This window comes from Eptesicus fuscus, chromosome 2 (genome assembly GCF_027574615.1).
Source record: "Eptesicus fuscus isolate TK198812 chromosome 2, DD_ASM_mEF_20220401, whole genome shotgun sequence".
NCBI lineage: Eukaryota > Metazoa > Chordata > Mammalia > Chiroptera > Vespertilionidae > Eptesicus > Eptesicus fuscus.
This window is the reverse complement of record NC_072474.1, coordinates 61,522,041-61,546,247: the sequence shown is the minus strand read 5'-3', so window position 1 is coordinate 61,546,247 and position 24,207 is coordinate 61,522,041. Positions and strand designations below refer to the sequence as shown.

Below are 24,207 nucleotides of genomic sequence, written 5' to 3'. Positions count from 1 at the left end.
CGATCTCATACATACTAGATGGTCAACAAATATTTGCTAAATGTTGAATGAATACGATTCTATTACATGATTTTTGGTTAGATGGGAATATAAATGAGTCTGATGCATGATACACTGGTTATAGATGCACCTTGAATATTCACTGATGATGATTATGATGATGACAATATTTAATATTTGCCACCTGATGATGTTGATGTTTTGGGCATTTGTGTTCACAGGGTGCTATTTTTCTGCCTGGAAATAAAGTCCTGGAACATCCCTGCAATGAAGAGAGTCCAGGGAAATTCCTTTTTGAAGTAATTCCAGGTAAGATAGTTTTCTGATTTGATTGCATTATTGCTGTTCTATATTGGTAAAGGTGAAAACAAGTCAGACAGGCTTTATTCATGGCTGAGCACATTAATTTGAGGAGGCAAGTATCAAATTTGGTTCATATTTACAGAGATAATGATTCCAGGCATCTCCACTTGATACAAATGAACGGTAACCGCCCCCACACACACACACAAACGCATGGCCACATGATTATTGGATTGATATCCATCTGTCCACAGACTCCAGAGTGACCAGAAGTCATGACACAACATCACTAAGACACTATTGGAGACAAGTTGACTTTACAGTGCTCTTGCAATATGAAAATTTTAGCAAGGTATTACAGGTAGAATGCAGTGTCAGCTGATTTACTGCCATAATTTCCTCATAAAATGACATTGTAAAGAAGCCTTTGCTATAAAAAGAAAAGAAAAACACCTCCTTCAACAACTGACAAAATGTTGCAGTTCTGTACCTCAACTTTGTTCCCAACCAACCACTTCCATATGTTTGGCTTGTAAAGTTGAGGATGCCTCTGCCAAGTTATCAGATCCTGCAGTTAAATTTCTTCAACATCTGTTCATTTTTTTTTTTCTAGTCATCTTCATTCATCCCTCTCAGAGTACCTGGTTTTCACTTAGACTTTTAACTCATCCAGCAACAATTTCTCCAAGGCCATTGTCTACTTTTTGGATGAGTTTTGTAGTCTTTCCTTAATCCTTAATATAAGAAAAAAAGAGGGATGTACTTTTTATAGCATTGATGCTGACTGACCCAGTTGATGTGCTATTGACATTGATTTAATCATAGCTAGGGTGAGTTTTAATTTATTTGGGTGACTAATATGTAATGCATATCAATAAAGCTGGCACAGAGGCAGTCAACAAAACATTTCCCCCAGATTTATAAATGTTGGGAATCTACAATGTGAAAGCATATTTTTTCCCTCAATGAAAACAGCTGTAGCATTGAGTTCATCTGGCTCACAGTGGAATCCATGACTAAATGTTAATTAATGCAGTTGAAGTGCAGAAAGGTTAGTCAGATGCATTGTGTTATTTGTTTCCCTCCAAGGAGAACATATTGCAAGAAACCTGAATCTTGTTTGCCCTATTAAGAGCTTTTTTTATACGTACTTCTTAGTGGAATACTCTGTATGGAATCAAATTCCAGATGTTGCAAAGTCTTTGAAGTATCAGTAGAGGAAATTTCTTTCCCTATTTATCCTCAAACATTAGGGCCCGTTGGCTTTTAAATGAGCATGGTATTAAACTGACAGCTTTGGCTCTTTATCTCCAATAATTCTAAAGGTCTACTACTGTGTAGAGAGTTCATCTTTCTGTTGTTCTGATGTAATGTAAATGGATATTGTCAAGACTTCTAGAGACAGCTGTGTCTTCGAGCTCAGGAAGTCATGAAGCCTCCCTTCCAAGATTGCTGTTCTAGGGCATGTGCTGCACATGCAGTGCATATGAAATAATGGCTTTTGATGAGCAAAGCTTAAGAAGCTCAAGACTCTATGATGTGGAATCTGAAGGTTGTTCTTTCAAAACAAATGAGCCTGGAGCCTCATTTGAAAAGATGCTTCCTGAATCATTAGTCCAATATGTGTAGCTTCTAAATTAGGATTTATAATTCTGAAGTGACAAGAGAATTGTGTCAAATGCTTCTTTGAAGAGGGATTTGGAAAATCACTATGGCCACAATGAGAATTCAGTGCCTGCGCCATTAATCTTGGTCATTGGGGGTTTATTGGTGTGCCCCTGACATCAGGATGGAATTTCAGGCAAATGCTTCTGTATTTGTATGAAAATGTGGGGATCTGTATCACATGATTTTTATCAATTTTTGCAAAATCAGGATTACTCAGGAATAGAGTGACATGATTTCTTTTTGCAAATGGGAATAGCACAATAATATTTTCTAAGATTTCCAATTGTGAAATAGTTTGACATGGGGAGCCTGCAAAGTGCAATAGTGTTTTCTTTTATCAGAAAGTATAGGAGACAGGAAAGATGGTGAAATTGTGATCAGTGCCTTATACAGAATCCTCTTCATACTGAAGGCATATCGTCATAATACATACTTATTCTACATTGCTTTCTCTGTGAAATTCTCTTGATCACCACTTCTAAAAACCCATGTTGCAGATGATGCTTACAGAACCAGCACTATTGTTTTTATGGACATGCACCTTAAGCCCAACTACCCAAGGAATAGCCATTAATAAGATACCTTAATTCCACCTGCCTATAATGGTATCTAAAAAACTGGCAATAGCCTCCAGGAAGCCCTTTGACAAATATTATAGTACTATGTACATACACATCTGTGTGTGTGTGTGTGTGTGTGTGTGTGTGTGTGTGTGTATACACAGGCAGGGTGAGGCAAATGTAGGTTTACAGTTGTTCATATGGAAAAAATGCAGGTTATGATTATTACAATAGATTTGTTTTTTAAATATATTTTATTGATTACAGAGAGGAAAGGAGAGGGAGAGAGAGATAGAAACATCCATGATGAGAGAGAATCCTAGATTGGTTGCCTCCTGTACACTGGGGGTTGAACCCACAACCTGGTTCAACCCCCAGTGTACAGGAGGCAACCAATCTAGGATTCTCTCTCATCATGGATGTTTCTATCTCTGACTGGTAACTGAACTGTGACCTCCTGGTTCATAGGTCAACACTCAACCTCTGAGCCATGCAGATCAGACTACAGTAGCTTTATTAACACTGTGTTTCACATACTCACAACTGTAAACCTACTTTTGCCCCACCCTATATATAGAGGGAGAAAGAGAGTTTATGACATATGTGTATATATCTTTATAGTTCCCAGATCTTTGTTTTGTTTTTGCTTTGATCTAAAATACCTTATGATATTAAGTCTTAACCATGTGCTAATAAGAAAAGCAAGATTTTTCAATAGAATTGGGCATCTTACTACAATTCTATGAGGCAGGCTATATTGTTTATTACTTTGGGTAGTATATTTCTGTACAGGCTTTAAGCTTTTGTAAAAACCTACCTGAAAAAAATCTACCATAATTTAGGATTAATTTTTTATAGATTTGCTGTCTCATAAAATGAATTATCTCGGAATAATGCCATGATTTAAAGCCGTTCACTTCAATTTTTTTTTCCATTTCTCTACTTGTTATTCAAAAAGGAGGTGTTAGCCAAATTGGCGTATTTGAATACTTCGCTGTCTGACATGCCAGATTTTAGACTGGATTACATTTTATGGCCAAGTGCTAAGCTTTTGGGAAATGTGGTTGAGAAAAGAATGTTGGCAGACCTTTAATGTATAGTGCTCAAAGAAAGAGCTTTGCTTCTCTCAAAATGTGTACTGTGGAAGTTTTTCTTGTGATGTTTAAAAAAATTAACAGAGTAATTAATGGAATGATGGTGCCTTAACATTCTCAAAAGAATAGTCTGTCACACAAAGAAAAGGCAATAGTGGTTCAAAGACAGACAGAGACTGGAAGAGAGAGACAAGAGAGTATGTGCTCCATGGAGTTAGGAACAACACCTTTCTCCCTCATTACTTCATCCCTAACACCTAGTACAGCATAATGCAAGGTGCTGAGAAAGGTTGAAGTGTATGTATCTACCAGGTTTATGGAGGAATCTCAATCATATAAATGTTGTTGTTGTTGTTGTTGTTGTTGTTGTTTGTTGTTGATTGGCTACCACTACTCCAACTCGGTGATGTTGATCTCTTACTTCCTGCTGTGTAGGATCTTTCCATCCCCTGGTGCAGCTAAGACCTCTGTGGCAATCGTGGCTGAAGTGGTGGGCAGCTTCTCACATTCCTTTTCCCACTTCTCTGCCTTCCTCTCTGGTAATGATAGAGAAAGATGGAAGAAGGTAATCTTCCTACCCAAAAGCTTCTGCAGTGATACCTCCTTTGTACTGCCTGCTTAGTACATGTCTCCCCAAATGCTGACCCTCTCACGGAGTGCAGTTGGGGATTTTTCACCATCCCTAGAATGGGAAATGCACCTCACATGGTAGGATGCTCTACCTTGGGCATGATCTTGTTGGATGGGACGCCAACAAAGGGCTCAAAGGCCAGCTGCTTTCCTTGTGCTTATTCAGCTACCAGGAATCCCATGTACCTGCCAAGTAAGAGTAGTGCAGGCTGTTTTGCTGCCGCTGCCTCACTCCACCCGCCACCTTGCCCCTGTCTCCATGGAGTGTGAGCTCTGACCCAGTGGGTTCCGTGTCTTGCCAACCTTCACGCAGGTCTTCAGCTTGGAGAAGTGGTGGGTGACCATTCCAGCACACTTCAAATGTATGAGCAACTCTCCCATGATTTTCTGATTTGTTCTGATGGTTGAGAGAAATTCTTTTCCTCCTTGTCAAAAAAATCGTGTTTATCTTGAAAATTTTGTCTCCAAGCAGCACTTTCTCTTTTCTAGTCTTCCTCTTGCAGTAGTCAGGGGCAGGAAAATGGGGTTTGGGTTTCTTTGAAATGCCTTCTCTCTAAAAACCCTGTAGGAAAGTGGCTTGGCACAACTTCTGCTGTTCTTTACAAGTGGGAATGTTAGTTTTTAGCACTTTTTTTATTCATATTTAGATCTTTCTAATTCCAGGGTAATGGAAAGACGTTTTTTTAAAAATCTATAGCTATCTAAAATCGTAGTCTGGATTCTGGGGAAGCACATTCTGATGGAGAGTTAAGATCAAGTGATTATTGGGGAGTGCTCTCTGAAGATACTTCATCTGTGAGGAAGTGAGGAAAACAGGATGGTCAGATGGAGAAGCTGTCCCCTGACATCATTGCAACTGAAGTCTCAGCTGATGGTATGGTGAGCCCTGGAGCTGGGTTGCCCCTCAGAGTTGTTCTAAAGTGAGGGACCAGACCTGTTTCCTGGCATCAGCTTGCTTAGTCATTGATTGGAAAGAGGGGAGACAAATAAACTGGGGTGAATAGTATCCTGTTGCAGTGGAGAACAGTTCCATGAGGGCCTCTGTGAGCCACCAGCAGTCAATATCCCAGCCTCTGGGATTTAGAGCATCAAATATCCATTATAGCATCTATAGCTTATCTGTATCGCAGGCAAGTCCTGGCTCTTTGCATGAATCACTTTATTTAATCTTTACTACAATTCTTGGAGGCAGCCTATTGTATTATTTCCATTCCCAAATAAAGAAACTGAGGAACAGAGAAGTAATTGGATCAAGGTAAAACAGCTAACACCAGCTAGTGAATGTATACCCGCGCACGTGTGTGTGTGTGTGTGTGTGTGTGTGTGTGTGTGTGTGTGTGTGTGATCATGCATCACTGATTTACTTTTCCCAAGGTAAAGTTCCCAGAAATTAAACTAATGTTTATATATATATATATATATATATATATATATATATATATATATATAAAACATTATATATATATATAATCTGACTTCAAAATATGAGGTATTAGAATTTTGAGCATAGTTTGTGAAATATGAATATGTGAATATTTTTGTTATTATTAGCTGAAATGGATATACTTGGATTTCTTCTTAACTCCTCCATCAAAAATGAGAGTTTCAGCACTTGAAGTGAGAATAGGCATTTTCATTTGTTTGCAGTTATTTGTATGTTTATGCCTATCATTAAAATAGGCACTGGTTAAAGATGCCTACTCCTAGTGCTTTTGAATGTATGTTCTAAAGCCAAACTATACTGTCATGAACAAGCGGGGAGAGAAATACACTTGTCCACAGTGTCCTTACTTACATGTAAATAACTATGCCAAGGGAAGAATCTACACCTGTAATTTTTCCCTACAGAAAACTGGTACACTGGGGTTCACTTCTCTTCATTACAGAACTCACGTTGCAGGAACCGTATCAGCTTCTTCACCAACTTGCTCCACACACTGGCCAAGTTATCACCATCTAGCCAGCAGCCGACACACTGATTGCCAACGCACACTGTTGGCAATCAGTCCACAGACCTGCATAGATATTATCCAAGCAGAGAGCCATTATGAGTTTCAAAAGCAATTACCAATATTGCAATCTCTCAAGACCCCATTGGCCCCAGTGCCCCAAATCAGTAAGAACTAGAACATGGAGGTTTTCTCATCCTCTTCCTTCTCACAAGGAAAGAAAAGAAGAAAACACAAGAAAATAGGATGAGGGGTAAAATGTTGGCTATAGAAACAAAGAAAAAAAATTTTTTGAAGGGTAACCTGAAGTGATTTTCATCTGCCTGGAAATGAAATTAAGTCCTTCAAAAAAAGTGAAGGTGTCATTTTCCCCACCATTACCCATGACTACACTAATAATTTTCAATAACTTCAGATAATTGCATATTACTTCTGTAAATTTCACTGACATTTTTTTCATTGTAATTATTTTCCAGAAGAATTTTTAGGAGCTAAATGAAAAGTTAGAGAATGTGGATGTCTTTATCTGTCTATCTATCTTCATATTTCTCTCGTTATCTCTATTTCCTATGCATCTATTTATTTATCTACATACACATGTGTCTAATATGACAATTTTTTTTATTATTCACAATTCCATGCTATATTATTAATCAGTTTTTACTTTTACCTCTCAGATTCAGTTTTCTCCTGGTCCTATGATTATAATTCTACAGACCTATTTCATGCATTTATAAAAGAACTCCCAAGATAGAACATTTTATGTGTCTGGAGACTGTAAAAATTTTAATTTCCCAAAACTTGAACTGATTTAGATGGTCAGTGCAGCTGTGCTCTATAATAGGCCAATATTTGAGTTTTTGAGATACTGATGTTACAAATAGCAATTAAAATTTATCATCCATGTCTGTATTTGCAACTTCTTCTTGGATAAACAAATAAAGTCATTGGATATATTAATTTTCTGTCACTTAAAAATGTAAGCCAGGCCTTGGGTGGTGTTGCTCAGTGGTTACAAATTAACCCACACATCAAAAGGTTGTGGTTTTGATTCCCAGTAAAGAGCATGTCCCTGAGTTGCAAATTCAATTTCCAGCCCCAATCTGGGTGTGCACCATGTTTCTCTCTCTCCACTTTCCATCTCTCTCCTCTCTCCAACTTTCCTCCCTCCCTCCCTCCCTCCCTCCCATCCATTTTCTATAAAAATCAATGGGAAAAAGATCAGTGGGTGAGGATTAACAACAACAAAAATGAAAACCAGTATTTGGTGTGTCTATTTTAAATGAAAATGTGGGGATATTATAAGTGTTTTATCATCAATGTCATCTTCTTGATCTTTAGTTAAATATGCTGCTGGAACATTTACTTTTAGAACACTCTCTTGATCTTATCTTTCTCTTTGTGTTAGTACAGTAAGTTAAAATCATGCAATTGTATTTGTTATCCAAAGGCAATCATATTTTTTATCTGCCTAAGTCTGTAGACTGCCCTGAAGCTTGTGTTTTTTAAAAGTTTCTTTTTCTTTTTTGCTTAGTTAATTTGTGCAAATTATTTAGAGAATGTGAGTAGGAGTTGTTTATGGCATGAAAACATAATTCTATATACACAAGTAGTTCTGAACATGAGTTAAATAAATGCATTGAAATCAGCATGCTTTAGCTACTATGTATTCTTTCATATAAAAAAATGTATTTGGGATTTTTTTGCTTCTGTGTTCCCTTGCTAGTTAAAATGCCTTAAAACATACATTTAAAAGAGGCTATTAAAATGGTTAAAGGACATTTAAAATGTTTGTAATCTCTTGAAATTCTGGCTAATACTTCGCCAACCAGAAGGCATTTGGGGCATTTATAAACCAGTTGTAAGTGTGATCTCATGATCGCTCTTATGAGAAGTACTGAATGCAGCGTGCTCTCTCACAGTGTTTGTGGACATGTGGATCCGTGCACATTTAGTTTTATCATTCACTCTACATGCCAGATCAGGATCAGCAAATATTTTCTGGAAAAAAACAACAACAAAAACAGTAAATGTTTCAGCCTTTATAGGCCATAAAGTCTCTGTTACAATTATTCAACTTTGTTGTTGTAACATAAACAAATGGGTATGGCCGTGTTCCAATAAAACTTTATTAATGGATACTGACATTTGGATTTTATATAATTTTCAAATCTAAAGAAATAACCTTCTTTTCAGTTTTTTTCTAATAGCTTAAAAATGTAAAAAATAGACAGTGGGCTAGATTTAGCCCATAGGCCATAGCTTGTGGACCCCTGTAGCGAGATTAAAAAAAAAAAGCCAACCTATGAAAAGGAGTCTGAGGATACTAATATAAATCACTAATCCTCGCTGGTGCCGCCAGAGCCAGAATTAGAGCTCTGAGACAGCCTGTCTCCCCAGGCCATGGCATTACCCGCTGGCTGCCTCAAAATCAGGATGCAGGAGCTGCTTGCCAATCTTTTTATTTAGCAGCTCTATCATTGAATGCTATCTATTTTTTTTTTCACCAGGATGAATAAAAAAAAGTTTTAGTGACCAAACTGAAATTCTCTGTTTAAACCATGTCTTGTCTCATTTAGAACTCCTGATCCTGACTAGAGCTAAACCTTATTTTATGAGTTTTTAAGAAATGAATACCATTAATAGGATGTTGGGTGTGCCTAGCCTGAAAAAAAATTCCCCATACTTTGTCCAGTCCACACAAGTTCATAGAGATATTCATGCATATTCTGAAAAGGAAGCATTTTTTGCAAGATCAAATAGCTTGAAGTATCATCAAAACTCTCCTTTTTACAATGTACATATCTTAAAGATCTAACTATTTTGTGCACCAGGCCTCTAGTCTGTGTAATAATTGTATTGGGTTAGCCAAAATCAACATAGCCTTGCACTCTGAATCATTTAACTTGATTGCAGCTCTTTCTCTCAATGCCTTAGAAGACAAGAAACTAGAGACTTTCATTAATTCACAGACCACATTCCCTAAAAAGTAGTCTGCATTTCCTCATCCTTCATTAATGCTAAAACCAATAGTGTCAGTACTTTGGTAACAGAAGGTGTTTGTTTGCAAATTATTTGCTGCAGATGTGATCCTCCTCCCCACTGTGTTTTGTGGCATGGTTTCATTAGGCATTCAGAGGCTATTTGTGTTCACCTGTCTTTTTTTATCCAATAATTGGGAAGAGTTTTGCAATCCAATCAAGCTAAGAAAATAGACAGTAAAGTGCTAGGCAAATGTCAGCCACTGTTATGATGAAAAGAGAGTTTCTCCGGGCGGTTCTTTTTCTGTGGTAGGGTTCTTTTGAGCTGTATCTTAGCTAGGGAGAAAGTGTGTTTGAATGAGTCAATGGCCAGTGGACAGAAAAAACAGTAGACTGGAAAGGATAAGGGAATGAGGAAGCGAAAGTATACTTCATAGGATAAAGAACATATCAGAAGGAGTAAGGTGAGTGTGCAGAGAACACACTGATCATTTGGGATGGGAGAGAAGCTGGCCACAAGGGGAAACTGGCATATCACTAAGTCCTATGCCAACTCTCAGGGAACCAGGAAAGTCCTTTTTTATTTTTATTTTCTTTTGTAATACAAAACTGAGCTGAAGTGGTCCTAAATGTTTCAAAAAGCAAGACCTGAAGGACCATCTGCAACCCAATAATGTGTCCTTGGGGCTTTTGGACTTCCTGGCTTAAGTAAAATAAAAGCAAATGAACAAACAGAACAAAAACAGACTCATAGAAACAAGAAACAAACAGATGATTGCTACAGGGGAAGAGGGAGGAGGGAGAGCTGGGTAAGAAAGATGAAGGGGAATATAGTCAATAATAGTGTGATAACTTTGCACGGTGACAGATGGTTACTAGGTTTACTGTGGCAAGCACATTGTAAGATATAAAATGTCGAATCACTATGTTGTACATGTGAAACTAATACAATATTGTACATCAACTATACTTTAATAAAGTTTAATCTAGTAACAAAAAGGTAAGATGAGTTGTGGGTCATATTAATATGATGTTCTAACAAAGTTAGGAGAGAAACCATTGTATCATTTTTATTGCCTTTTCTGTAATAAAAAAGTTAGAGGGCAGAATATAATATAAAAGAATTGTCTTTGTCTGTTAGTCTGTGAGTTCATATGCCCTGTCTATTTTTCAAATGCTGCTTTTCTTAAAAATGTTCCATCTTCACAGCCCATTATACCAAGCCAAGGAAGGCCTGAAGGGTCCTGGATCTTGTAGAAATAAATGTAGGGTCCAATCTCTACTCCTTAAATAAGAAAGCTGGCAACATAAGGCAAAGCCACCTAGGATTTATAAAGCCCCCATTATCCCAGGTGCTTTGCTAAATATTTTTCCAAATGCAAAACTATTTTCTTGAGGTATCTGAGAGTAGGGCAGAAAAAGGCCCTTTTTCACGGTGATTTAGAAAGAGAGATGCCTACGGGAGGAAGGCTAAGAGTTGATGGTGAGAAAGGAACACAGAGAGGGCCTCCCTGGAGGCCAATTAAAGAAGAGGAAAGAGGTCTGAGACTTCTCTGTCAGACAGGACTAGGTCAGATCCCAGCTGCGCTGCTGGAGCTAGTTGCTAGGCTCTCCAGCCAGTTTCCTCTTAGCAAGTATGAAGTAAGAACACCTCCCTCCTCAGGTTGTGTTGAGGATGTAAAGAGACGAGAGTATGGGGATCACTTCAGACTCTGCCTGGCCTGAAGTAAATCTTAGTGAGAAGTAGTAACATTTTGGAACAATGGTTTAAATAGTGCTGTGTATAAATAAGTGCTGGATACTGAATTGTCTTAGATGGGATTATAAACGCCGTGAAATTTAGAAAGCAAAAGGTCAGTGTCAGGGACTAGAATAATCAAGGAAGTCTTCCCAGAGTCAGTGAGTCGGCCCCTGGAATTTAAAGAACCCACAGGATTTTGATTTGCTGACGATGGTGTTACAATCACAGGCTGAACAAATATTGGAGGAGGCATGAAGGAAGTTCTGAGACTAGACAGGGGTACTGATGGAGTAAGACGGGGATGTGCCCGGGACATGCAGTGTGACTCACATGTGTACCTGCTGATCCAAGACGTCCTGGAGAGATGGCCATTTGGTTATTTCTTTGACAGGGACCTTGGGGGAGCCCTGAGCCCTAGGGGATTTGGCAGTGTGTAGACATGAGGCTGCCCCCACATTGGCAATCAGTTAATTTTGTGAAAATATACAGCTAAATGCTAATCAATACTTCTATTTCAAACATCGGAGTAATAAATCTAAATTCAAACTTCTATATTATGTTCAGTTTCATCAAATCAGCTATGGGTCTAATAAGTCTCACCAACGTAAGAGGACACTAGAGCAGTGGTCGGCAAACTCATTAGTCAACAGAGCCAAATATCAACAGTACAACGATTGAAATTTCTTTTGAGAGCCAAATTTTTTAAAAACTTCTTCTAACGCCACTTCTTCAAAATAGACTCGCCCAGGCCGTGGTATTTTGTGGAAGAGCCACACTCGAGGGGCCAAAGAGCCGCCTGTGGCTCTCGAGCCTCAGCTTGCCGACCACGGCACTAGAGTATTGCCGTGGAGTGGCACTGGTTTAAGGATCCTCCGGTCCCATACAGAAGGTTTTCCCCTGAACTCCTACTAACCAGCACTATTTAAAAAATAACATTTTATGTATCTGACAAGAAAGAAGGATTGGTAGAAAGAGTATTTATTTGTTTGCTAGGGCTGCTGCAACACAGAACCACAAGACTGAGTGGCTTAAAAAACAGAAATGTATTTTCTCACCATCTGGAGGCTAGAAGTCCAAGATCAACGTATCAATAAGATCAGTTTTTTGGGGGCCTCTTTTCTTCCCTTGTATATGGCCACTTTCTCCCTGTGTCCTCACATGGTCTTGCCTCTGTGCCCATCTGTGTCCTAATTTCTCTTCTCTGTGAGGACACTAGTCAGATTGGGTTAGGACTCACCCTCAGGACCTCATTTTAACTTAATTGAAATTAAATGGGGTCTCTAAAGACCCTGTTTCTAAATGGGGTCAGGATCTGAGGTTCAAGGGGTTAGGACTTCAACATGTGTACTTTGGGGAAACACAACTCAGCCCATAACCTAGTATAAAAGAAGATGAGATATCATTGTTCTCCCAAAGGCTTCGCTTTTATATGTATGAAGCAGACTCGTCCTCATGTTTACTACTGACTACCTGAGCTCCATTCTACTCCTCAAAGAAAGAAGCAGCCATTCTGATTTTTCTGTTTATACATTAAGCCACAGTCAAGAATCCCACTCAATCTTTTCATACATGTTGGAAAACCTGAATGATTTAGGAAGCAAAGTATTAACTGAGGACATGTGAAATAGAAATGGAGGCTGCCCAGAGAAAGAACAAATATTTTGTTTATTTATTATTAAATATATTTGTATTGATTTCAGAGATGAAGGGAGAGGGAGAGAGAGATAAAAACATCAATCATGAGAGGGAATCATTGATAGGCTGCCTCCTGCACGCCCCCCACCAGGGACCAAGCCCACAACCCAGTCATGTTCCTTCTCCAGAAATCTAACTCTGATCTTCTGATTCATAGGTTAACGCTCAACCACTGAGCCATGCCGGCCAGGCAAGAACAAATGTTTTATATAGCTAGTCTTTCCGGCACATTTAAATCCTGTCCTTGGATTTTAAAAAAATCTCCTTAATTTTTGTTTTTAGGTTTGTTTTTGTTGTTCTACTTCTAACACTTTGCCTAAAGGAAATAGACTAGACATCTGGCCTTGTGTCGTTATCTTGAGATTTTTTGTTTTAAGTCCAGGCTAATTTTTATTTGGGAACAAACTCCTTTCTAAAAGTGCTACACTCAGGCATTAAATACTACTGTGATGTGTTTAGTCAGGGCAAGAAAGCCAAAGGGAGCCCTTGGTACATCTTATCCAGTTGCCCAAGCCTTCTGTAGTGAATTACCAACTTGTCATTCAGGGTGTAGAAGAGCTAGGAGTATCAAAACAGGCAATTAAGGCTTTAGGAAACGATTAGTGCAGGGGCATGACATAATGTAGGGTTCATTTCCCCAGCACCAATTACATTGTCCTTCGCATGACTCATTATTTCTGATGTGTCACTTGCTTACAGGAATCACAGGGGAGATAATGACAGAACTGTGCTGGGGGGCTCTTTGGCACTAATCTAAGGGCTGTGATTTGTCACAATGGGCTCTTTGATTGAAAGACAAATAACTCATTTTGATGTGGATGTAACTGGTGCAAATCAATTATCATTTGAATCGTTGAGTTATTTTGTATTTTATTTGTGATCAACCTCTCTCTCCCACAGATAACTTTACTGCCAACTTAATTTTATGGAAATTATCCTGATTTCCTGATACCAAATATACAAAGTTACTTACATGTGACATTTGGTCCTCTTTCCCTCTATTAAAACAGAGTGATGCTCCCTTTTCGTTCCTAAGTCCAGTCCTTCATCTGTCTTTGAATTCTATCCACTCCTACCTTTTCAGGAGCTATAATTTATTGATTATATTGTTTCAGTATTATTATTTAGCTTTATCCTCTATATTGGATTATTCCCAGGGCTTATAGGAGTAGCCTGGGAACTGGCATTTTTATTTAAAAAAGCAAATTAATCTTATGCATACTAAAGTTTTATACATATGAGTGTCATGCTATTATTCCTCTGATTAAAAAATAATAATAATCTCCAGACCACACTTCTCCTACTATATTTTGCTTCTTTTTGCAACAAAACAGCTCTATACTCTATAATATACTCTCTCCAATTCCTGTTTTGCATTAATCTATTTTTGTGCTCACCCCACTCCACCAGGCTTTTCCTTATTCCTGTCATCAAAGGCCTCTTTGCCTGAATCTAATGACTGAGTTTAAGCCCTTATAATAATTGTCCAATCAGGCCATTTGATGCATTTGATCAGCTTTCTTGATCACATTCTACCTTGGCTTCAAGGACACCACTCTTTTCTGGTTTTCTTCCTCCCTCACCACCCATGTCTTCTCAGTCACCAGTACTTGTCCCTCCTCTTCTCCTTTACCTCTTCATGCTGGAGGGCCCTGGGGCTCGGGTCCTGGTCCTCTTTGTCCTGGAGAACTGCAGTATTCTCCCAGCTTGTTCTCAGACTCGACCCTGTCCCTCACTCCTTTCTGTCCCATTTACTGTAGCCAGAGTGATATTTTAATAAACTTTTTTTTTACTAGTTTTAGGTTTCTAGAAAAATTGTGCAGAAAGTACAGAGAGTTCCCGTATGCCCAGTGAAACTTTTTATTTTCAAGTCACCTTCTATTTAAAAAAAATCTTATCACAGCCTACAGACTCCTAAATAGACTATCCCAGTATGTTTCATTCTTTCTTCTTGCTCTCTGAACTCATATCACACGAGCAGCCTTTCAATTTCTCAAATGTGCCATGCTTTACTCTAGCCACAGAATCTTTACATATGCTGTTCTTTCCTTTTAAAATGGTTCCTTCCACTCAGTCCAAGATTCACAAGGTAACTCCCACTCATCCCTCATATAGTACCTCAGTTACTACTTCAGAGAAACCTACCAGTCTGTCTTAACATACTATTGAAGGCCCATGACTTATATTTCTTAGCATTTTCTTATATAAATGATATTTATCTCCCTCACCAGAATGTGAGTTGCATAACAGCAAGAATTCTGCTTTTGCTCATTATCTTATTTCTAGCACATAGGAAACTGCCTGACATTTCTTAGACTTTTAATAACTATTTGTTGAAGGAAGGAAAGAAAGATGGACCTGGCTGGCATGGCTCAGTGGTTGAGTGTTGACCTACGAACCAGGTGGTCACGGTTCGATTCCTAGTCAGGGCACATACCCAGGTTGTAGGCTCAGTCCCTAGTGGGGGTTGTGCAGGAGGCAGCCAATCAATAATTCTTTCTCATCATTGATGTTTCTATCTCCCTCTCCTTCTCCTTTCCTCTCTGAAATCAATATAACTATTTTTTCAAAAGAAAGAAGGAAGGGAGGGAAGAAGGGAGAGAGGAAGAGTGAAAAATAAAGGGAAAGGGAGACATCGGAAGTCAGGGAAATCTAGAAATAGTTTGAAGCCTTTATCAGAAGCCTTCAGTGTTGCACTGATTCTATGGCTCAATTCAAGCTCAAGGTTTGGTTTAGTTCACCACACATTTAGTAAGAATCAGCCATGAGCCAGATATTATGTGTCAAGTTTTATTCTGGAGGAGCTGTGGTTTTTCATCCCAGGGAACATCTTTGGGGGCAGAGTTCCAGTGAACACACCAGGTAATGCTGATGAAGTCCATTTATGGAGCAGTTCAATATTCACAGAACCAGCAGGTGAGGGAGATGGGATTTCTCCTCCTGCTATATCTTTAGGCAAGTCCTCTAATCCCTATGGCATCCATTTCCTCAACATGGAACTTCTAGAGGAGACAGTGTGTGTGAATGTTGAAAACTAGTGTCACCCAAACGAGCACAGTGACTTGTATAAATTAGTCCCGCTAGTCTACCATCATTCGTGGGTCTAACTTGTCTTCAATTTACCTCTCTTTAAGGAGCACCTCATTATTTCTATGTATTAGAATCCATTAATTTGTCTTAGTAACATCATTCTCCATCATTTTCTTTTCAAGTCAATGTGATGTGTGAAAATCAAATGGTGTGAAAGGACTCAGCAGATAAAGAAAGGGATGATCTGTGTGCCAGTGTACAGCATGAATTTCTTTTATACAATTGTGTTCTCTTTCTTCTAAAAGTCCAGACCCGAGCTGTCAATAACACCTCTCCTCAGTCAACGAGAACAGGCACCCAAATGTTAAACCCACTAATTCTGCTCAGCTCATTGCTGCTAACCTGTGAACCCTGGTAGATTTGATTGCTGCTTCCTTTGAGATGAATGTCTCCTTCTGCACTTTCCAGCAGCCAGCAGTGCCTTTTCATTGTGGTTTGGCACATAAAGCCTCAGGGCATAAATGATAACTACTGATGGAACTGCTAGTGATGGGACTAATCCTGCATGGGAAACTGCAGGCAGCAGTCTGGTTGTATGCTCAGTCTACCGATCACTGACTCAATTACATAGAAACAGCCAGGCACAATGGCTCAGTACGTTCATAGTGGCTGAAAACACCATTCCTTTCAAAGTGCAATGTGACCCTCTTATAGCTCCTCAAAATAAGTAGGAGGTCTCTTTTTCAGATAATGAATTTGGAGCTTTTCCGTGCTCTCACTTCCATGGCATTTGCAAATTCACACCTTCAGATTACTTATTTGAAAATGTGACAGAGCTTAGAATCTTGACAACCCCAACAATGTAAAAAAAAAAAAAAAAATGTACTAAAAGGGTTAGAATAAGAGGTCCACAATGAAAAGAACGATGATGGCTCCCACTTAATAGTTTGGCTTCTATTGCTAAGACACTGATCCCTGTATGAATATGCTATCTGCCAAGTTGGGCTAGATCTCTAGCAAGCACAATGTATCTGTGATGCAATTAATGGAGTTAATACCCTTCCAGCAAAACTTGAATATTTAGAATTCCTTGACCAAATAAATATTGAAAATTACTTTTAAATAGGACCTTAAGATTCGCCTAGTAAAATCAGATTTTTATCTTTAACAGCAAAAGCAAATCAAATGGGCGAATATAATTTTGTTCCTAAAAGCTCAACGTGATTTAAAATAAATCTCCTTGACAATGTGAGTAATATTCTATACTTTTGAAAGGACTTTCTGAACTCAAAATGTGTTCCAAATTACAGTTACTATTTTCTGTTTTATAAAAATAATAAAAAGTAGCTTCTTGATATTTCTTCATACCTGTCACATATATTATATAAAATTATCTCACATAGCAAACATTATAATGATTGAAGTGCTTGGTGAGAGATGATTGTCTGTATTTTTAGATGTGGCTAAAAGTGCAGTAGGAGGACTAGTGTGCTATTTTTATTTTTGAAAGATCTGCAGTCTGGATCACATAAGATACTTTGCATTTTAAGACTTTACAACTTTGGTTCATTCATGGAGACTCCTGACTGTTTCAAGGTGTTTTTATAACCAACGGACGAGTAATAATGGCTTTTTTAATATTCCTAATATTATAGATTTAAATTCATTACAATATATTTTCATTAGTTTGTGTTAGTTGCTATTATTGTCTCCATTACTTTACTGGAAACATGAGTTGGCTTTCAAATAAACCAGTTTGAGCCTGAAATTAAGGCAAAAAAAGAATATTGTAAGGAAAATGAAAATCAGTAAGTCCCTTCCCCTTATTTTATGGAAGTTGTAAGAAACATCACAGATCATTTTGTTTATTGTACAGATGAATAATATGAGTCTCAGAGAGGTTATTGTGCCCAACCTTGTATAAATTCCCATATTCCCAGTTGAGTAGTCTTTCTGCTCTTCCAGATTCTCTTTGGCTATATTAATATTAAATTTCTGTGATTTCTCAAGTTTAAGTGGCAAGACTACTGCCACCCTAGTTCACTTGATTTTGGTAGTATAGCAATGACAATTTAATAATCATAATAATAGCTACAATTTGATGTGCTCTATGTGCTAAGTATAGTATTGTCCTTTATATGGATTATTTTATTTAATTTTGCCATTCTTATGAGTTAAATATTGTGGGGGTTTTTTTCACATGATAAAATTAGGATAGTAAGTGTAAGGAACTTTCCAAGTTCACGAAACTAGTGAGTGACACAGAGTTCAGATCCAAGTTGGTTTTTTTTTTCCAAAGTTAGTTTATTTAGGATGAGCATTAGAAAATGATTAGAGAAATTAGCATTTTGTTCTCTACTCTATATTTGTGAGATCTTATTAGCTCTCTGGAACATAGTATCTTTAGCTAACTGTAATTATATTTTAATGAATATTTTATGTTATTTTTATATATGTGTTAATAGGGAATTGTTTCCATATTAGCCATCAGAATTTTTTCTTGCTAAATTAATGTTTGATATGGTGTTAGGTTTTGAAGAGATGCCTACTCTAAACACGAGTGTTTGCGTTCATTTGTCTGTTGCTCTTATCTCCAACCCATCTCCTGTAGAGGCTATGGGCCTCACCCAGCACACCCACTGAGTGGCCAATACTGTAGTGGTTGTATCTGTGTCTCTGGGGAAGGCAGAAAAATAGGAAGCCTTCCCTTCCTTAACCGATCCTATGTATAGATATTGTTGTAGTACTGTTCAGTGTCAGCATGGAGGCAGGGTGTACAGGGTGGGGCCAGCCAGTCAACCTCCCATGTCTCCTCCCCCCAGCCAGCCCAGCCCAATCGGCCCCCAATCAGGGCGGGCCGGCTGGACCCCACCCATGCATGAATTCATGCACCAGGCCTCTAGTTTCATTATAACATGCTGAGAGCCTTAGGAACTTAGTTCTTGTTTATGTCAATTAACGTATGGTAAAATTGGGTTTGATATATGTCATTTTGTTTAAAGTTAACAGAACCTATCGATAATGTTAAGTGAGGACTAACTGTATTTCTTAAATGGTGAGCTAATTAGTGTAAAGTGACAAATTTGAGGGCTTGTTTAAAAGGCAGTGTATTATTTTATATTAACTTCAGTGTGGACAAACATATTATTAATTAACTCCTGATTTCCTAATTGTTCTATCAGAAAAAGTTTGATTTTAGTTTATAGCAACTTTATTATCATATTATTCACCCATTTGAAATGTATAATTCAATAATTTTAGTGTATTCACTGAGTTATACAGCCATAACCACAATCAATTTTAGAGTATGTTTATTAATCCAAGAAACCTCAGACCCATTAGCAGTCACTACCCATTTCTCCCAAGCCCCAAGCATTAGATAACCATCAATCTACTTTCTATCTGTATAGATTTGCCTATTCTGGACATTTCATATAATTGGAATTATATGATATATGGTCTTTATGTTTGTCTTATTTACTTAATCAAGTTTTTAAGGTTACCCATGTTGTAGCGTGTATTGTATATTCATTTATTTTTATTGATGAATAGTATTTCATTTTATTGACATATACTTTTATTCCTTCATCTGTTGTTGGAAGGTTTTTTTGCTTAGTTATTTTTATTTGGTTATTATGAATAATGCTGCTATGAACATACATTATTATTTACAAGTTTTGTGTGGATATATATTTTCATTTCTTTTGGGTATATCCCTAGAAATGGAATTGCTAAGTAATATTATAATTCTAATGTTTAACATTTTGTAAAAATGACAAACTGTTTTTCAAAGTACATGTATAACTTTATACACGCATCAGCAATATTTAATGGTTTCAACTTCTTCATATCCTCACCAATGCTTGTTTTTATCTATCTTTTTTAGTATTAGCTATACTAGTGGGTGAGAAGTGATGTCATTGTTGATTTTTATTTTCCTGATGGCTAATGATATCAAGTATTTTTATGCGCTTTTGGCCATTTACATATATTCTTTTTAGAAATATCTGTTCAAAGTTTTTGCCTTTTTTTATTATTGACGTGTAAGTGTTCTTTACTAGTATGTGGTCTAGATACAATTTTCTTTAACAGATATAGGATTTGCAAATATTTTCTCCCATTCCATGGGTTGTCCTTTTACTTTCTTTTTTAAAATGTATTTTTATTTATTTCAGAGAGGAAGGGAGAGGGAGATAGAGAGAAAAACATCAATGATGAGAGAGAATCATTGATCAGCTGCCTCCTGCATACCCCCTACTGGGGATTGAGCCCACCACCTGGGCATATTCCCTGACCGGGAATCGAACCCATGACCTCCTGGTTCATAGATTGACTCTTAACCACTGAGCCACAGGCCCTCTTACTTTTATGATGGTGTCCTTGAAGCACAAAAGTTTTGATGAAGTCCAATGTATCTATTTTGGGGGGTCACTTTTTCTCATATCTAAGAAGACTTTGCCTAAATCAAGGTCTTCAAGTTTTATTCTTATGCTTTCTTCTAATAGGGGTATAGGTCAGCTCTTACATTCAGGTCTATGATTCATTTTGAGTTAGTTTTTTGTGTGTGTGGTATAAGGAAGAGGCCCAACATTTTTTACATATGAATATCTAGTTGTTTTAGCCATCATGTGTTGAAAAGAGTATTATTTTTTCCCATAGATTGTCTTGGCACTGGTGTGTGTGTGTGTGTGTGTGTGTGTGTGTGTGTGTGTGTGTGTGTGTTTAAGTTATGATGGTTTCTCCCTCTGGTTGAGTCAGCTGCAGATAACACAAGACCAAGCATGTTTCTTAAAAAGCTTCATTCTTTAATTTTCAATAATTCTCTTGTCTGCTGCCTATTGTCTACTTTAGCCCCAGGGAGAGTGCCTGAGCTCTAGCCGGGGATCACCATAGATTGCCTTTTGATGTTCTTAAAGCCTTGAAAATAAAAGGAGCATTTAGAGACTGTGCCTCACCTGGCTTGCTCTGTTGACTGCTTTTCTTCATGTGGCCACTGCCCCTTTTCTAGCTTCCGGCCAGGAGAATGGCCTGTGCTCCCCCTGACTCTATTCTTGCCTGCCTGTTTCCCTCTCCCCTCCCCAGTGCCTTGATAACTTGAGTCTGCCCAGGCTTCTTCTAGTGTGTTGCCAATACGTATTTAATTAAATGAACAATGAAAGAAAAAAAATCTTAACACTTGCCACAACTCAGGGCATGACCCTTGGAATCCTTTCTCTTCCTCAGCCTCAATAGCCAGTCCATCAGCATGTCATACGGATTATACTTCCCAACCTCTCCACGCTGTCCTTTTCTCTCTACCTTTTCTCATGCTTCTCTAGGCCATATCATCTCTTTCCTGGATTTCTGGACTCCATTTTCCTCCAGGATTCCAGAAAGATCATTTTCAAACAAGCTAAACCAAGTCTGCACTGAATGAAGCCTTCAACAGCTCCCCATCGAACTTAGCGTATCGTCTAAACTCCCGGCACATATTCACAGCCCTGCAGGCCCCTCTTCCCCACTGCCATTGACCCCCCACTCTCCAGCCACAATGGCTTGCCCTGTAGTTCATGAAACTCCCCAGATTTTTCAGATGTAAGCCTTTTTGTGCCTGTTGGATTATGTCTTTATGCCCTTGCCCCCATTTTTGGAAATTTTGGGGGATTGTATTTTCCTGGTAATTTCTTATCATTTGAATCTCAATTTAAATGTCTTCTCAGAGGAGACTCCTTATTGAAAGTAGCTACCTCTGATCTGATATTCATTATTGGTCTTCTTGCTCACATCTGTCATAGGGTTTTATATTCTGGATTTAATGATTTGTTTTAACTTTTTAACCTATTTTATTCACCATTATAGTCTGTGGGCTCAGCTCATAGTTGGCATACAACAAATAACTAATCAAATATTAAAAAGTACTTTATTATCATCTTTCTTTCCTTCCTCTCACCCTTTTTTCCTTCATGTGAATGGAAGTTGTCATTCTTTGCCATTTTTTTTAGCTCATGGCTTAGTTTATCATGAAACAAGTACCTACCTCATCCACCATTATCCTTGGTTCAGAGATATTTTCTAATAATCCTGCCTTATAGCTGCCCTGCACCAGTCCCACATTGTCCTGGAAACACAAATTCTCTGTGCATAAAAGAAAAATAGTAACAGCAAAATTTTTTTGAGCTTTTATTCCGTTATGCTGGAATTCTTATTTAGTTTAATAGTACTATAAGGTAGTTTCTATTACTGTCTTCATTTTACATAGAACTGAAAGCTTCAAGGTAAAATCAGTTGTTCATCAGCTAGCAAAACGGCAAGACCAAGGTACCTTTCACATAATCATTTTGCTCTTCTTTCAGAAGGAGCTGAGGACAAAAGACACTCACAGGGTGGTTTTCTCCCTTCCATACCAGACAGGTGGATGTTTGTGCCCCTTTTGGCGCAGGAGATAAGAGACTGTGGAACAGAATATCAAGATCATACTGAAGATGGTGCTCAAATGGCTTTTGTTTTTAGAAAAAGATGAGAACATCTTAGAGAACATCTATGGGGATAGCTTCCATGGCGATAGCTTACTAAATAACTCAAGTGAAAAAAAAGGAGATTTTAAAAAATATAAGCAGGTTTGGGTGGTGTTGTTTGTGTGCTTTTTGCTTTTTCAGAAATATCTCTGAATGCAAATAGCTTGAGAGTTGGTGTCATTATATGTGTAAAACTCCTTGCTCTCTGCTTATGACTAATTTATTTGTCTATGTTCAGTTTGGTTCAACTGGGCACGTGCATGGCTTGTGACAGACAGAAATGCCAAATAGCTGGTAGATGGCTACAAGCATTGTGGCAAAGAATCGCCTCAGTTAGCTGGATGTGGGCTATTTTCTTCCCTTGGAACTGGGAGAAGGCAATGATCGAAACCGACGGAAAGTTGAAAGGGAAACTGGATTTGTTTCAGTGTCCAGTGACATGTGGGTGCCCGAGTTTACAAAATCACAGCTCTGTTTCCATGAGTGTGAGGAGGGGGAAGAAGTGCACCTCGAGGAGGTGACTGCTTTTGCAGGCCCTGGTGCCTTTTCATTCACATTTTATGTGGCTGTCAAATGTTACAAGGCGGCAGACACCACGCCACGTGGTCTGATTATGTAGTTCAAAGACCAAAAACAAATAAAAAGATCTCTTTTAAAAGCCTCATTTTCATTGAGGGGATTATGGGAAAAAATGACAGTGTTTAAAAGTCTCTGTTCTGTTTGCCAGCCTGGGGGAGGGAATGGAAAAGTCGGGTGGAGTGGAGTGGACTGGCGATAGAGGAGCTGGAAAAGTCACCCGGGCCAATTGCCATGTGACTCTTAGAGGGTCTGCAGGGAAGACGCCATCTGCCACCATTTGGCCGGATTTGGTCGCCAGGGCACAGAGTGGGCAATTGTCCTTGACTTTGGAAGCAGAAGTTGGCAGCTGACCCAAAAGTCTGTTTCTCCTAGAAGAGATAGGCAGTCATTGAGCTGAGATAGTGATGATGTCTCTTTCATATCCTGCAACATGGAAACTGGGAGAAAATTAGGGAGGGCCCAGAGAGGGGAAGGAGGAAATAAAGAAAAGGAATACTTACAATTCCGCCTGGCTATTCAGCTAAGCTTGGGATTGATTTTGCTCACTAATGGCATAGGCAACCTGCATTTCTAAACTGAATAAATAACAGAATTACCAAATTACTGTAAGTGTAAGAGAAAGAAGATAATGAAAAATGTGTGTACATAGTATGTAGATATAGCTAGACATAGATATAAATATGTATTGAATTAATCTACACCAGGCAAAGATGTATTAGGTAAATTTCAAAGTGATGCCATTAGGGTAGGTTCTTTGATTAGGTCCAATTTAAAGATGTGGAAACTAAGTTTTGTGACAAGGTTCAATCTCTGGTTTATAAAACTTCAAACGTGTGCTGTTATTCGGTGTTTATATTATTTCTGTTATTCATTGTTGTCAAGTTATTATTATACTAGAGGCCCGATGCAGGAAATTCATGCAAGAGTAGGCCTTCCTTCCCCCAGCTGCCGGCACCGGCTTCCCTCTGGCATCCGGGACCCGGGCTTCCCTCGCAACCCCAGCTTCATCTGGAAGGTTGTCTGGTCTAATTAGCATATTTTGCTTTTATATTATAGATCACTAGCTAGCTTATACATTTCTTAAGGGGAGAACACCTTAATTTTTGTTATATCTCAGTGCCATTTACACATAGTTTATAGACAACAAATAATCATTTCTGTGATTGTTTTAAATGTTGTGGACCTCATGGTTTACATGAGACCCAGAGATTGAAGTCTGGAATAATTATGGCTTATACTAGAGGCCCGATGCATGAAGATTCGTATAAGAATTGCCCTTCCTTCCCCTGGCTGCTGGCACTGCCTTTGGTCCGGCCCGGAGCTAACTTTCTGCCTTCGCTTTGGCCCGGAGCCGCCTTTCTGCCTTCGCACCAGTCTGGAGCCGCCTTTCCGCCTCTCACCTTCCCATGTCAATTTGCATATTTCCTCCTTATTGGCTGTGGGCACTGCCATTTTTGTCGCAGAGTTATGGTCAATTTGCATA

At 38.4% G+C, this 24,207-nt stretch overlaps 1 protein-coding gene across 2 annotated transcripts in view; it reads left to right on the top strand.

The window, feature by feature from the left end:
- The window catches only part of ARHGAP24 (Rho GTPase activating protein 24), a 460,097-nt gene that overhangs the window by 201,370 nt on the left and 234,520 nt on the right, over positions 1-24,207 (top strand). For both annotated transcript variants that reach the window (XM_008143589.3, XM_028148297.2), the window contains exon 3: positions 222-309. In XM_008143589.3, coding sequence (XP_008141811.2) covers positions 222-309 — 88 coding nt within the window. The remainder of the gene's footprint in view (positions 1-221; positions 310-24,207) is intronic.